Source organism: Lygodium microphyllum, chromosome 5, assembly GCF_053477565.2.
Source record: "Lygodium microphyllum isolate KBCC chromosome 5, Lygodium_microphyllum_v1.1.10, whole genome shotgun sequence".
In the NCBI taxonomy this organism is placed as follows: Eukaryota; Viridiplantae; Streptophyta; class Polypodiopsida; order Schizaeales; family Lygodiaceae; genus Lygodium; species Lygodium microphyllum.
Window position 1 is genome coordinate 78297167 of NC_141139.1, and position 16229 is coordinate 78313395.

Genomic DNA, 16229 nt, shown 5'->3' on the forward strand with positions numbered 1-16229 from the left:
TCACAAATAAAACAAAAACAAAACAATGAAATCACAATTCAGAAAAACATGAGGATTCCTCTCTTCATACCCCCTAACTTGACCTTAAAATATTCATTTATTATTTGCATTGACACAAATCTCTCTCTCTCTCTCTCTCTCTCTCTGATTGATTTAAAAGATTAGAAAATTTTACAAAGGGCCTTCTAGCCAACCAAGTAGTGTCAAAGACAGGTCGAAAACAACTAAGGTCAGAAGATTACTATAACAAGAAAAGCAAGTCATGAAGTGGGTACAATCAGGGTGGACAGATGATCTCCAGCCACAGAGCAGCCACCTTTCCAAGGACCACACCAGCAGAACTTATGGAACTCACTTGCCACAATAATAGTCCTTAAATGCCGTCCCCCATGACCACAGATGCTTGAAGCCAAAACAGAAATGAATGCATTACGTGTTCATCCAAAGACCAGAAGGGTATGCTCCAATTGTGAATTTGTGAGTTTGCACAACAGAAGTGGATGCAGTGAACTCAAGGCACAAAACAAAACACAATAGAATAAGCAAGAAAGAATAATGAGCTCACATAGGACCAATGAACAGGCAATGAAATCCATAATAGAAAGCACAAGAGCAGAAGTACAACACAAGGTAACCAGCATGCATACAGTCCTCTCTCCAAGGAAGCAAGTGTGATGCAAGACAAGGTGAAGTAAGAGTGCCTGTAAATAGGCAAGAGTGGGGCAATGAACATGATCAGGTTGGCCAACACATAAGCAGCCATAATGAAGCAGGTCGGCCAATGAATTGCAGCTGCCCACACTGATAAACATGAGACCCAGTTACCCATTGAAACGCACAATTAAGTGTCCACTATAAACCCATGATATGTACAAAGCTAACACCCTCTCCCAGTTCATGGGGGATCAGTACAATAGACTATACAATGACAATAGCATACAAGTCCCTAGGAACCACCACCATGTCCAATACCACAACATGAAGTCTGCCAAAAACTTGTAACATCATATTACATAAACAACGACAACAAATATGACCATCGATACCCAAGCCTCAGGTGATTAAGCCAATGCTAAGGTGCCTCGAAGAAGACACCAATGCCAATGTCAATCATACTCAAAACCCAAATCACAGAAAGAAGAAATAGCCAAATCTCATTACCTATCATGAACAGCCTTGCAAAAGCACATCATGACCATGGATTCCCCACATTTAACCATCCTACCAAGTGGGTCTCCCACATGAGAACCGACTAGGAGCAAAGCCAACATATTGTCATATTCCCCCATCATGGACCTGAAAGCACACCAGCTTTAGGATTTCAAGACTGCTAGATAAATCAATCGATGCATGTAGAAAGAGACACTTACGGAATTATTGCACCAAAGTTATGAGTAAGCCGAGATGCACCACTACCGCTAGTCTCTCCTCCGTCTTGGGAACTCATGAGCTGTAACAACATTACTAGAGCTAGAAAACAATTTTCATGGTCACAGAAACCTTGACTACCAAAAAAGGATGAGGCATTTGAGTGTTGTTTTGTTTGTTGAGCCAAGTGCCTAATCAAGCTCAAAGGCGGAACCTTGTATCACAAGCTTATACGTGATCTCCTCTTCAGTCACTTATCTTGCTTTTGCTACTTCCTTTAGGAACATGCTCCTTGGAAGACTCTACTTACCACCCATTTGAAGCATGGGTAGGCACCTAGCACCCTATAGGGGTCCAAGTAGTGCTCAACTCTGACCACCTGAAACTGCCAATCCCACCACTACATTCAAGTTGATCGTATCAATGAAGGATGTCATTCTAGGCCCAAAATCCATGGCTGATATTAATTGGCGAAGAAAAGACTAGCTAACGTGATCAAAGGCTTCTTCAATGTCTAGGTAAAATGTAACCTCTTGACCAAATGCATTGGTATAGTCAATTTCCAACCGAACATCCGAGATTTTGTGCATAATGTCCCTCCTCTTAATCAAACCATATTGCATCAAATGAATCAGCTCATGAAAGATTTTCAACAGTCTATTTGCGGTTACATTTAAGAGATTTTACACAATGACTGCATGACAAAAATAGGCCTCCAATACTCCATAGCTTGAGGAAAAGAAACCTTAGGCAACAATCGAAGAGTGAGAATCTTTCGATCGAATGGCATTCATCCCATTTTCCAAAGTTTCTAACAAAGTAGAGTCAAATGGAGCCCTAAACTCATCAACATAAGTTGAGAATAGTTCATATGGCATGCCATCCCGTCCTAGACTTTTCCTACTTGGAAGGTGCAAAAAGACCACCTCCACACCCTCCTCCATGATATCAATATCCATTAAGAATTTCCATTCTAGATTAACTTGGTCCCTAGCCATGTCCACAAAATAATGAGTAACAATGACAAAGTGCCAAAGGATGAACACTCCAGGAGCAGTTCCACACTATACTGGGAGTACCTTAATTAAGAAAGAAACCTTGTTTATTTAAAAAGAAATGCATTTCTAGGGAGTGTTTGTATCCCATAAGCATAAATCCACTTGGGAGGGCTCAAACTTTCCATAAATAGATATGTTGCCCTCCATTCAGCCTTAATCTCGTATTTGTAGATTTCAAGTATTTCAACTCGCTGCCCACACCTCGAACGCAGAGGACATCACAGTCCAAATTGGCCATTGCTGTTTACAATAGTCTAGCACCTGTTTCCAGCCTACTACACACTATTTAGAGCTGATTTCACCATGCTAACTGCTGTTGCTGATTTTTCCTACGTTTTTAGTATTTCTCTCTCCTCATTTACGTTTTTAGTCTTTCTCTCTCCTGCACTGCCGTCTACATCTGATTTAGCCTTCCTTGGCTGTGTTTGCTGGTGTTCGACATCTGGAGGTTGCCTTGCTACGATTCGGGATCTGTTCGGAGTACAACACACTCTCTGACTCATTACTCGTGCCCTAATCCTTAAGATACAAGAGTTCGAGGTACAATATTCATTCACTACATAGTGTGTTTGTTGCATGAGCATTGTATATTCAATAGTGTGTTTGTTGCATGAGCATTGTATATTCATTCACTACATAGTGTGTTTGTTGCATGAGCATTGTATATTCAATAGTCATATCACTTCATTCATTCTCTCTATTCATTGTCTCTGAGTTACCCTAACCCTAACTGTGTTCTTCTATCAATCTGTGCTTTGTCGTACAGTGTTATTTGTGTTTCTATGTTAGGGTATTTCTTCACATGGTATCAAAGCTGAGTTCTTTGAGAGAAACCTAGGCCTTGATCTAAAAGCTCTACACAAAAAGCAGGAACAACATAAAGGCAGATAACTTCGAACACTACTTTCGCACCACTTCTCACATCCAAGCTAAATCCATCGAGGAATGACTCGGAGTGGGCCTCACAACTTGCTTCACAAGCTCCCGACATGGCCGAATAAATATTGGACTACCATGGCGTTTCACGACCTTATGAGATCACTGCAGCTGACTATGATCTCATTTTGATGCAAGAGCTAAGCAGCAAATAGAAGGTAAGTCTAAATTTCACCCTTTAGATTCAGTGCACCGATCTATTGACCATGCAGGAAGGGCGGAATCTCCACTTAGGATTGGCCATCTCCAAGTGAAAACTGGCATAGAGTATTGCTTGCACGGCTATTCGATTAATTTCATATAAATAATCCCTCAAAGGGGGCTCTTATTGCTCATTCTCAAAAGGGGCAGCAAGGGAAGGGTGAACCAAACCAAAATAAAAAACAAGCAAGGGAATCCCAAGGAAACTCCCAGTTTTAACTCAATCCCAGGTGGCAGAATGTACCTAAAAAGAATAGGTATTGTCAACTGATGACACCAAAATAAGCATAAAAACAAGGCATAAAAATATCCATGCATATATCACACTTTTATCTTTTGTAAAGGGGATAACATTTCAGTTGTTGCAAAAGTACTAAAATACACCCTTACACATGAAGGGGGGAGGGGGGGTGGGTGGGACGCACATCCACATCCATCATTAATAAATAGTATACACAAAAGTATACATACATGTATTTCTAAAAGGTTAGAAATGCATAGTATACACAAAAGTGTACATACATGCATTTCTAAAAGGTTAGAAAGAATCATTTCACATCCATCATTAATAAATAGTATACACAAAAGTGTACATACATGCATTTCTAAAAGGTTAGAAAGAATCGAAATGAGAAGGCTAAAGCCTTACGAATACAAATGTATCAAAAAATTTCCAAGAAATAATAAAAATATTAAGGGTTGTGTGTCTTTTGGGGAAAAGGTGGGGTGGAGTGCACGGCTGATTATGTGCCTCTTCTCTCTCTCCTTTCTTCCAAGATTTACACATTTTCCTTTTGGATGGTGCCAATCTTTCTCTCTCCTCTCTCCTCTGTCTTTTGTGCAAAAATTATTGCTCTTTCTTTTGTGCATAATGGTTAAAGCTATGGATGAAGATGATGAAGATGACAAATTTGTTCATTATTAAGAGAGAGATTTATGGTTTCTTTTGTGATTTTGAGATTAATGGCAAAGCCATACACATAGATTTTGTGTGTTGTTTCCTCAGTTTTGTGGTTATTTCTGTTCATGGGAGGGTTGCTTTCATTTTGGTGCACAACTGGGGAAGAAGCTGATCTCAATAACTATAGTTTCAAGGAAAGGGAAAAGAAAGAGTAAACTATGAAGAAAAAATAGAAGAAGAGCTACTCTATCATTGTATTAAGCCTCACCAAAACCATGGTCAAGAGTTGCCAATTTTTGCAATATATTGTAGTCTAGATCACAATGGGGGAAAGACTACGTCTTAGGTTTGGAGGAAGCCAATTTGGGGAAGGCAAAAGAAGATTTTGAGAGGAAAATTGAAATGATAAAACTTGAAGATAATGGTCGCTCCTTGAATAAAGCAATGCTCCAAAGGCCTATGTCTTTTGATACCCCCCTCTTCCTCCATGCGAACCTGCAGCAGCAGTAAGAGAAAAGAGAAGACAAAGTGGCCTATCTCTTCTCAAAACCTTGATATGAAGAATAAGGAAGAAGAAGGAAAGCACATAATTTTCTATGAAGATGAATTTGTCTCCTATGCGCACTTCCTTGGCTCCCCAATACTTTGGCACAACTACTTGATAGACAAAGACCAGATGAAGTACAAGTAAAGAAGAAGCAGCAACAAAAGAAGTAAATGATGGCAAGTATGCAAAGGTGTCTAGAAGAATTAGGAAGCATTGTTGTTCAAAGAATTATTATCAAAGGAATGCATAAATTGAAGACATTGGAGAAGAAGATGAAGATAAAGAGGAGGATGCTGCAAATAAGGACCATTTCATAATTCCCTTGCGGCCCTATCTCTCTTTTACCTCTTTGCCACTAAAATTTAAACCATGCTACACCCCTGTCTCATCGTAGCAATGGTCAACCGCCCCCTGCTGAGGAGTAATTGGTGAATTAGATGAGATGGGAAAGAGGGAACAACGGCCATAGCCAAAAGAGCTTGAAGCCTCAGTTGCTTGTGACAGATTATGTGCTTATCAAACATGACTACAGGGAACATGGAGCAAATTCCGTGTTGGAAAATGCTGAGTTTGAGATCAAGAAAGAGGCTACATGGGCTACATCAAATGCAATATCTAATGGTTCGCATGTCCAAATCATGGTAAATTCAAAAGAGGGTATCTCTGACACAAGATCCAAAAGAAGTGAGTAGGGGTTCCTGGAGAGGAAGAAACAAGCCTCAGAACTCCACAACAGGAGTGATAGGGACTGAGATGAGGATGGAGAAACTCTGCTTAGGTGCCGCAACTGAAGGTGCTTGGAGCGAAGGAAGGATGAACTTCAACAAGACCATGAATACAATGTAGGCAACAAATACAATAGGGTAGGATGCATAGCCTAATCAGCATGAGACATGACACATGATGAAAAGAACGAGAAGGAGAAAAATGTACAACGGCGGCAACAATGTGTGAACTAACAGAGATTGAAGGGCTCTATTGCTCCTCATAATGGCTCTAAATCCAAATGTGGGGAAGAGTGATATGGGTGGAGATCTTGACAAGAAAGGTCCTAAGGAAAATATGGCCTAGGTCACAAATCTGCCCCCACTCCATTGCTTCTTTCATTCCTCATCTCCAACACGGCCCTCTTCTTCCTACCAACACCTCTCAAAAGATTGATGAAATAGTACACTCATCTCGCCCACTGCCTAGCCACATTCTCAAGAAGTAACGGAAGATGAAGGGGATGGGGAGCTACAGGAAGGAAATGATGTAGTTATAAAAGACAATGCAGTTTTGGATCAAGTGCACAAGGGCTTACTATGGCGATGAGAGAAGCATAAGAAGAGGTCTCATCCTATGGGATCTATGGAGAAGAAAACAAAGAAGAGTAGAAGAAACTATGGCAGAGGTAGAAGGGGCCCTGTTACCTTGTTTGAGGGGAAAAGGCTTTGGCATTCATTATAGTGAGAAGAATAACAAGAAGATGAAAACCAAAACAACGCAAGCAGGGGTTCGCCACAAGAAGCCCCTTCATATCCTTCTTCTCCTCCCCTCTTCCTTGTTCCAAGCCCCTCCCCCTTCACCATTCTATCTTTTGGCCCTTCACACCCCCTCTACACCAAGTTTCTTTCGCCTTTTCATTTCCTACCTACATCTTTAGCCTTGTAGGGGATGAAGAAGGAGGAGGAGGAGGGTGCAACCTCATGATTGCAGGCTCGGTTGTCTGTCTAGGGAGGTGAGAAGAAACAAGAAACAATACATCATCAGTCTTCAGGGGTATCCCTTCACATAACAGATCTGCTCACACAAAAGAAGGAAGGAGAGGTTTTTCTGCGAAGCATGCCATCATCGTGGTCAAATAAAGTGGCAGCAAGTCGTTATCTGGGATAAGGAAAAAGAGAAGAAGGACAAGAAGAATAAGGGCTATAATATCTTGATTAATATGAATGGAATTGTGGCCATGATTCCAAAGCAGTGAGATCAAAAGGGCATGCGCCATGACAGACATCAACATAAGCTGAACTTCGATCTCATCTACATGCTCTTTGCGTATTTCCTGCAGCCCCGCCTTGTGAAGAGCATGGATTTTCAACAAAATAACAAGAAAGAAGAAGATGTTTCGCCTCTTCAGCTCCCCATATGGCCAAATATCCAACTAATAAACACAAATACATCGCTCAACAAAGACCAAAAAGAGGAAGGATAAGGGGTTCAGAGATAGATTAAAATTTTGAGGAACAAAAAAGAGATAAAGGAAGAAAGGAGTCATGACGATCATCTCCATGTGCTACAAGGATCAACAAGAAAGGAGAAAAAAGGCATGCTTCTGCTTTCCCTCTGTGTGAAAGAAAGCACCTTCTCCTTGGCATCAATAACCGTGTCAGATTGAGGATAGGGATAAGAGGAGATAGACGAAGCATAAAAAGAAGAATTCTCCAAGCGACGACAATCACAACAAAAGCTAAATAACTCCTTTTTTTTTAAAGCCCAATAAATAAACAAGAAAGAAACACTCAAAAGATTACTTAAAGCTTAAAAGCCCACACAATGGAGCATTCACCTTTAAAATAAAAACCCTTTTTACCAAGGGTATAACTCTTCATGGAAGCTTTGTCCTCACATCGAAGTAAAATAATAATTCCCTACATTGGAAGATACATGAAGATATACAACCAAACCCTATTTTCTCAAGTGCCTTTGGAGCTACGTGATGGATGGAATCATTCCTCTTCCTCCATTGTGGGATGGAGAAGTTGACCTCACGATCCCTTGTTGAAGACAAAACCCTATCCTTTGAAGACTATGCAAGTTTTCCACTGTTGAGTATGATTGAGGTAGGAGTTCCCTTACTCTGGTGGTCATGGATTTGGAGTCCTATACCCTACCATGGCTAGGCCTTGTGATTAAGTTGTTTTACTAACAATTTTGGAAGTGTTTTGTGTTAGACACTAGTTCTTCTTTGACAAGGTTCGCAAGGACACTTCACATTTCAGTGTGGGAGGAATATATAATGATACCAAAAGAAGCATAAAAACAAGGCATAAAAATATCCATGCATATATCACACTTTCATCTTTTGTAAAGGGGATAACATTTAAGTTGTTGCAAAAGTACTAAAATACACCCTTACACGAGGGGGGGGCCACATCCACATCCATCATTAATAAATAGTATACGCAAAAGTGTATATGCATGCATTTCTAAAAGGTTAGAAAGAATTGAAATGAGAAGACTAAAGCCTTACAAATACAAATGTATCAAAAAATTTCCAAGAAATAATAAAAATATGAAGGGTTGTGTGTCTTTTGGGGAAAAGGTGGGATGGAGTGCACGGCTGATTATATGCCTCTTTCTCTCTCTCCTTTCTTCCAAGATTCACACATTCTCCTTTTGGATGGTGCCAATCTTTCTCTCTCCTCTCTCCTCTATCTTTTGTGCAGAAATTATTGCTCTTTCTTTTGTGCATAATGATTGAAGCTTTTTTTTTTTCAAGTAAAATGTGGCTGATTATATTACTCAAAAAGCTGATTACAACAGAGTGCTCATGCTCAACAGACTAGCTGGAGCTGAGGCAAAGTCACCAGTACATCATGTATACAGGCCTCTCAAGGCGGTCTAGGGGAGATGGGGGCAAGAAGCCATGGGGGGGGCATATCGCCAAATGGGGCTGCTTGCCTGCATCACAAAGAACACACCCTGGCCGCCCCAAGTACGCATGAAGTGACCACGGAGCTCCTGACTCACCCTGCACCTCATCCCTTCGGCCGCGGAGGAAATGGATGATGGAGGTCTAAGCCACCTGGCATCGCGCCTTCCAAATATGCCATCCAGTAAGACTCCCTATGATCTCCCATACCTCCGAGCGGTCTGTTGTGGGCTCCAGTACCTGGCGGATGGGTAGAGCCTCCAGACCCCCCGACCACTGCGCATGACCCTGCTTCGATCATGAATATCGTGTCTTGCATCCCGGCCTCATACAAAAGGTGACAGCCCTGGCTAACTGCCTGCCAACAGAAAGCTCCCCATGAGATACACCCAAGGCTGGGCGCTATACATCGAAGGATACGGCATGCTCCTCTCCACACGAGCTGCGCCTCCTCACAAGACCAAAGGCAGTGCTTTGGGGTTTCCAGAGGTTGCTGTGTGCAGCGCTTACAACCTCCCTCCTTCTGCATCTGGACAAGCCAGCTTCCCACCGCCAAGCCTCCATGTGCCACCAGCCATAAAAAATACGACACCCTCCTCGGCCTCCAGCTATCCCATAGGTGGCGCCAGAAGGTCCGTCCGAAGGGCTCCTTGATGCTGTGCTCTGCCCAATGTCTGTTGCGTGACGGCGCCCAGTCCATATCCTCCTGGTAGGTGTATGTGGCTCATCACCTCCTGTGGGAGGAGGGGGCGTGGCTCTAGGGGGGCTCACCTAACCTAGGTGCAGATCAGGGGGGTGCTCGGTAGGGGGGGTGATGGGGGGGAAGAGGATCGAGGGATGGCTGGAGATGCATGGCGGATGTTGGTAGGGGTGGGGGGGTGGGGGGGGGGGGGGGGGGGGGGGGGGGGGTGAGGGGCCTATGGGCACTCAGACGAGGTAGTCTGTGGCGCGGGTGGAGATTATGGGGGGTTGCGGTCCTGTCGGGGGAGGCTGTGGAGTGCTCTGCCGAGATGGGGTTGCTCACCCGCCAACACCCTACTGACAAGGATGGGTCTGAGGAGCTGGTTGTACCCCCCCTTGCCGTCTCCCTCTCTGTCGTCTCTAGACCCGTGTGAAACCGTCAACGTCCACCTGCAGACCTGTGGGCGGAGCCGCCTTGGCTCCAAAACACGTACAAACTGCTGTCTGATGCCCAAAGTCGTGGCAGTGCAGGCACTGCCCTAGTTGCCCAGTCACAATGACCTGCTGCCTAAAGGAGTGCCCGCCTGCCTCAATCTCTAGGAACTATGGGATATTCTTGACCTCTTTCACTGCCACCCGTACCTTTGGGACTCCTACTGGTGTCACTGCATCTGCGAAAGATGCCGGAAGGACAGTGCTGAAGAGCCGTCCAAAGTCTTCCATCAACTGGGAATACTCAATCGCCAGGCCGGGGAAAAAAAGGGTGACCGGGTGCCGAAGAAACCTGTTGTGGAATGCAAACACCTCCACAGTAAAGCCACTGTACCAAGGACCATATATATGACCCCCTTCGTGGACACATATGGTGAACTGGCAAGTAGCTCGTGAACTGCGTCTGCCGAGCTAAGCCGGACCATGAAGATCCCTTGGCCCAATAGGACCGCCTCCATGATCTGCGCTGTGCCGATGTACAACGTGGAGTAAAGCCAGTCCCGAAGCTGGGCCCTGGTTGGGAAATGTCATACTACCTGACCATAAATCGTTGTTTCCATTAGCTCCAGCTCTTTAGCTCGGAGGCTAAGAGCTGCTCCTCAGAGAGGACTACTCGCAAGGTGTTTGACTGGGGGACACTCGCTGAGTGTGCCAGCGTCTGACCATAGGTTTCCATTGTGCGTCCCTTCTAGGAGAACCTACCTATCACGCTGCTGTGCTACTGGATGGGGAGTTGCTGCAAGGGGAGGGAGCAACTGGAGGGGGGGTGTCGATGGCGAAGGGGGAGATTTCTGTTTTCAATGGCAATGGTGTGACAGCCTGAAAAAGGGCCAGGCCTCCCGGCAGCACAGCATGCGGGGGGCAGGGGGTTGGAGGGGAGGAAAAGATAGGCGGGGGGGGTAGGGGGTGTAGGCGGAGGGGGCAAGGCGAGCGCAGGAGGAGGCAGAGCGGGCACAGGTGGCGCAAGGGCATAGGCGGTGGCACAGGAAGCTAGCGATGGAGGCCTTGGCGAAGGCGAAGGGGATGGGGCGCAAGTGATGACGATGGGAGTGGTGACGGTCCTGTCAATGGGGGGGGGGGGGGGGGGGGATGCAAGCGATGGCGCTATTCTGGCGGGGCACGACGATCAGACGGGACAGGTGGGCTAGCTCGCGCGACGTGACGAGCAAGAGAGCTCGCGTTTTTTTTATCTGTATAATAGTTGAAGCTATGGATGAAGATGATGAAGATGACAAATTTATTCATTATTAAGAGAGAGATTTATGGTTTCTTTTGTGATTTTGAGATTAATGGCAGAGCCATACACATAGATTTTGTGTGTTGTTTCCTCGGTTTTGTGGTTATTTCTCTTCGTGGGAGGGTTGCTTTCATTAACATTGTCAAAAGGCTGGCCAATGTCAATTAAAGGCCATAGGCACAGCACCAGAACCCAAGTCACAGACCCCCGCCCTTCAGTCGCGCAACCCCCATCATCAGCAAGGGTACAATGATTTTGATTGGGTAGGAGATCCTAACACCCAGCATTCCCATGGCGGCTACCTCTTCACCTTGGGCACGGCTCCTATTACTTGGTCCAGCCGTAAGCAAGCAACGGTGGCGGCTTCCACGCCTAAGGCTGAGTATAGGACTCTCTTCGATGGCACCATCGAGGCCATCTACCTGAGGAGCTTACTGGTAGCACTTCACTTCCCTTGTAACTCTCCCATCGTTGTCTACTGCAACAACCAAAGTGTCATTGTCCTTATGGGCAATCCAATCATCACACCACAGACGCGGCATATGGGAGTCCACTTCCAATTTTCCAAAGAGCAGGTGGAGCTAGGCACTATCCACCTAGAGTTTGTGCCTTCATTGGACAATGTTGCAAACATTTTGACCAAAGCAGTCAACTGGCCGGTTCTTCAATACCTTTTACCCATGATCGACTTAGATACACCCTCCCCTACTTCTTCAAATTGACAGGGAGAGGGTGCTTCCCTCTTGCTTTCCCTTCCAGTTTGAGAGGGGCGGCTACTTCTCTTGATAGTGACAGTGATGATTCTTACAAATTTTTCATTCATTTATTCTTTTGTATTGTACTTATGGACATTTGTAACTTCATCCGCACTGCTAGAATAACATGATTGTAAAAGGGCACTTGGACAAGTGAATAATTCCCCTACAAGGGCACTGTCCAAGTGGCACCATTGCATTGCATTTTGAGTGAGCATGACATCTTGCATCTCCCTTTGCATTACCCCATGCATTGGCATTCTGTTCATGTAAGCATGCATCTATGCGTATTTATCATTTTTCGGTCTTTTGGAGTGGTCGACTCTGGATCCACCATATTTGTGGCATTGCACATGGCAATCTCCAAGGCAATTCTCCCTAGCTTGCTTGCTTGCTTTGCTTGTCTTGCTTGCTTCACATCTTTGCTATATTTGTATCATCCACACCTTAGTTATTTTTCTTTTTCACGGACACCAAATAATGGAAGGGATAGTATGCTTGTTTTGTGAAGGTCTTGGTTCTAACCATCCCTTATCAGTCTCCTATTTGGGACACGTATACTCAATAGGACGAAAACTAATTTGAAACCCGATAGTATGCTTGTTTTGTGAAGGTCTTGGTTCTAACTATCCCTTATCAGTCTCCTATTTGAGACACGTATACTCAATAGGACGAAAACTAATTTGAAACCCTCACATAATGTTAAATCTATCAAAACTACAAAGCTCTCCAAAAACCCACAACAAAAATAAAAGTGCATAGCTGATTTCATCCGCCTTTGCAGGACTTAGTAGACCATTGGGCAACTAACATGCACACTTTGTCCAATCCCCTGGCTTCTCTTGGGTGATCACTTGGGCTCCCTTGGTAAGATAACCATCACCTCTATAGTCTTAGTAGGCCACTGGGCAGCCGACGCGTACCCTTTGTCCGATGCTCTAGCTGCTTTGGGGTGGGATACCTTCTTGGGGTAAAATATAAAGAAAAAAAAAGGGCTTGGCTGGTCTAGTTCTCGTGGCACAGTTGTTGGGCCTGAGTGGGGGTGTTAAGCTAAAAATGCATTAGCTTCACTTAAATAGCCCCAAAACATGCTTAATTAAGAAAGAAACCTATTTAAAAAGAAATACATTCTTAGAGAGTGTCTCTATCCCATAAGCACAAACCCAGTTGGGAGGACCCAAACTTTCTATAAATAGATATGCTACCCTCCATTTAGCCTCAATCTCGTTTTTGTAGATTTCAGGTATTTCAACTTGCTGCCCACACCCTGGAGGTAGAGGACATCACGGTCCAAGCTGGCCATTGCTGTCTACAACAGTCTGGCGCCTGTTTCTAGCCTATCACACTGTTCGGAGCTAATTTCAGCATGCTGACTGCTGCTACTATTTTTTCCTGCGTTTTTAGTCTCTCTCTCTCTCCTCACCTACGTTTTTAGTCTTTCTCTCTCATACACTGCCGTCTGCATTAGATTTAGCATTCCTTGGCTGTGCTGCTGGTGTTCGACATTCGGAGGCTGCTTTTTTGCGATTCGAGATCGGTTCGGAGTACGACACACTCTCTAGCTCATTACCCCTACCCTAATCCTTGAGATACAGAAGTTCAAGGTACAATATTCATTCACTACATAGTGTGTTTGCTACATGAGCATTGTATATTCAATAGTCATATCACTTCATTCATTCTCTCTGTTCATTGTCTCTGAGTTACCCTAACCCTAACTATGTTCTTCTATCAATCTGTGCTTTGTCATACGGTGTTATTTGTGTTTCTGTGTTAGGGTATTTTTTCACAGTCTCTAATGTCACCACTAACATTAGTGGCCAATAAATTAGTCTAGGCCTAAATCTAACACTGGGTACCACCTAGTACCTATTAGGCATAACTTATTTGATACCCACTACATCCTCGGGGTCCTTGGCTTGTTACCATGAAATAACTGCCATGTACATCACATGTGCTTAACAACCTTGCACATTTGATTAATAACTTAATCAAATGTTATCAGCAAGATTAAAGCATCTTAAAATTTCACATCCCTAGGACACTTCACATTGGCTGAGTTATTTTCCAGTCTATGCATTTCTTTTCAGTGATTTGGACTACATTCACACCAGCCAAGTGGATCCAAATGGCATAATCAGCATTTTTTAATTGTGTCAGCATTTCTTGCATTATTTAATGCAGGTCATCCAGCATTAAATGCTTGGCTTGTTGTTGGTTGACTAGTTTTTTTGCAGATTTGGCTATATATACAGCCTGGCTGGTCATTCTCCTTTGCATGTTTCGGCACACTCTGACATTCAAGACACTCCATCTTCCGGTGCTGCCTTCCCTCATCAACTTGATCTAATGCCCTCACTGACACCTTGGGCTGGGAGCAGGGATTGATCAGTCCATCATCATATTCAGCACTCATTCCACATTCAGTGCAGATTTCTCTTTCCATCCTGCTGTCTTTCTCTTCTCCTTTCTCTCGATGTTTCTATTCCTCTTCCCTTGCACACTCTCACATGGTATCATCGCCAAAGTGAGGACCCGAAGGTTCTACAAAGAGAAAACCACACTCAACTTGCTGTTTGGAGTAGATCTGTCACAAAGAACACAGATTTTCTGCATTGTGCGGGACTTCTATGAAGTGTGTGGAACATCTATAACTACGTGTAAGGTGTAGCTGATTTTCCCTAACACCAAAACGCAAATTTTTCTAGTGTGTTTGCAAGTTTTCAAAGATGGATTAGTACTGGTTCGATGCTTTTGACGATTCCAAAGAGGAGCTTCTCCCTTATCTTCACAAGCAAATTTTTCTAGTGTGTTTGGAAGTTTTCAAAGATGGATTGCTATTGGTTCAATGCTTTTGACGATTCCAAAGAGAAGCTTCTCCCTTATCTTCACAGGCAATCACACTAATCAAGCCGTTGCAAGAGCCACGTGCAGATTGACATTCGGCACCTCATTCTCACTATACATTTCAGAGGGGGACGATATCAACAATGTGGCTGTGGATTCCCTGGCCCCTAGTGTTTCAAAGGGGGATTCCCAGGATCGTGAGGAATTTCTACATTGATGGACTTCTTCAACATTGGCATTTCTTTTGCCACACTTGGATCCATTTGTCTTCTTTCGCCTTCAGCCACATCCAAGATTTGAGAGGGGGTGTTAGCAATCACATTTGTCATGTACTACCATCTCTTGCCCCCATGAGCCTCAGTCTAAGTCTAACATTCAATCTGTCATGTGTTTTGATGGGAGGCGGCTCTTTCTAAAGCATGCATTTCTATTTTAGTCGGATTTACATGTGTTCACATTGGCTGCGTTATTTTCCAGCATGTGCATTTCTTTGCCAATGGTTTGGATTGCGTTCACACTGGCCAGATGGGGTGATCTACATTTTTTATTTGTGCCGGCATTTCCTGCATTATTTAATGCAGGTCATCCAGCATTAAATGCTAGCCTTGTTGCTGGTTGGCCAGTTTTTTACAGATTTGGCTATATATACCGCCAGTTGGCTGGTCATTCTCTTTTGCACATTTCAGCAAGCTCCGATGTTCGAGACCTCCATCTTCCGGTGCTGCCTTCCCTCATCAACTTGATCTGGTGCCCTCACTGATGCCTTGGGCTGTAAGCAAGGATTGATCAGTCCAGCATCGCATTCAGCGTTCATCCCACAGTCAGTACAGATTTCTCTTTCCTTCCTGCTGTCTTTCTCTTCTCCTTTCTCTCCGTGTTCGTGTTCCTCTTCCGTTGTGCACTCTCACAAGCTGCACCTAGCCCTTGTGTTATCTCAAGATCGCCGCCTGCCTGAAAGGCACTGCCTGAAGACTCTACACATCTCACAAGTCCTTCAGCACTGTAGCTTGTGACATGCAGCTCGACAAAGATGCTCCCCTCTCTCTCTCTCTCTCTCTCTCTCTCTCTCTCTCTCTCTCGTGTGCACCTATGTTTGTGATAGAGAAAGAGAGAGAGAGCATAAAATACGGTAATATGTGAGATCTCAACAATGGAGCTGCATGCACATGTGCACACAGGAGAGCATGCACACATGCACATGCACGCACACTCACAAAGCTTAGACCATGAAGGGAGACATATCAAATGTATACAAAGCCTCCCGGGACAATCTACATGGAACAAGACTATGGTATCCCCAAGTGCATCCAATCTCCTAATGGTGTCGAACACGGCTATGGTATCTCCAAGTGCATCCAATCCCCCAATGCTATGGAAGTCATCTCAAAGCTACTCTTAGCACCCTTCAAGTGGATGATATGATAGAAACCTAGAGCTCAATAAGGACGGCATACACTGAACAGTCCCCCCATGAAAGACAAGCTACGTAGTGTGCCTTCCAAATATGGCAAGTGCAACAAATCAACCTTGAAGATACTCCCAACACCCTTGATGTGAATGTATGATAGAAGAGTA

General features: G+C 44.2%; 1 protein-coding gene across 3 annotated transcripts in view; it reads right to left on the bottom strand.

Moving 5' to 3' along the window:
* LOC148036030 (uncharacterized) overlaps positions 1–16229 on the bottom strand; it is a 52361-nt gene that overhangs the window by 16245 nt on the left and 19887 nt on the right. For 2 of the 3 annotated variants that reach the window (XM_087678036.1, XM_087678038.1), the window contains exon 3: positions 1162–1296. The exons of the other annotated variant lie outside the window; for it this stretch is intronic. In XM_087678036.1, the coding sequence (XP_087534162.1) occupies positions 1162–1296 (135 nt within the window). The remainder of the gene's footprint in view (positions 1–1161; positions 1297–16229) is intronic. 3 annotated transcript variants of the gene reach the window in all.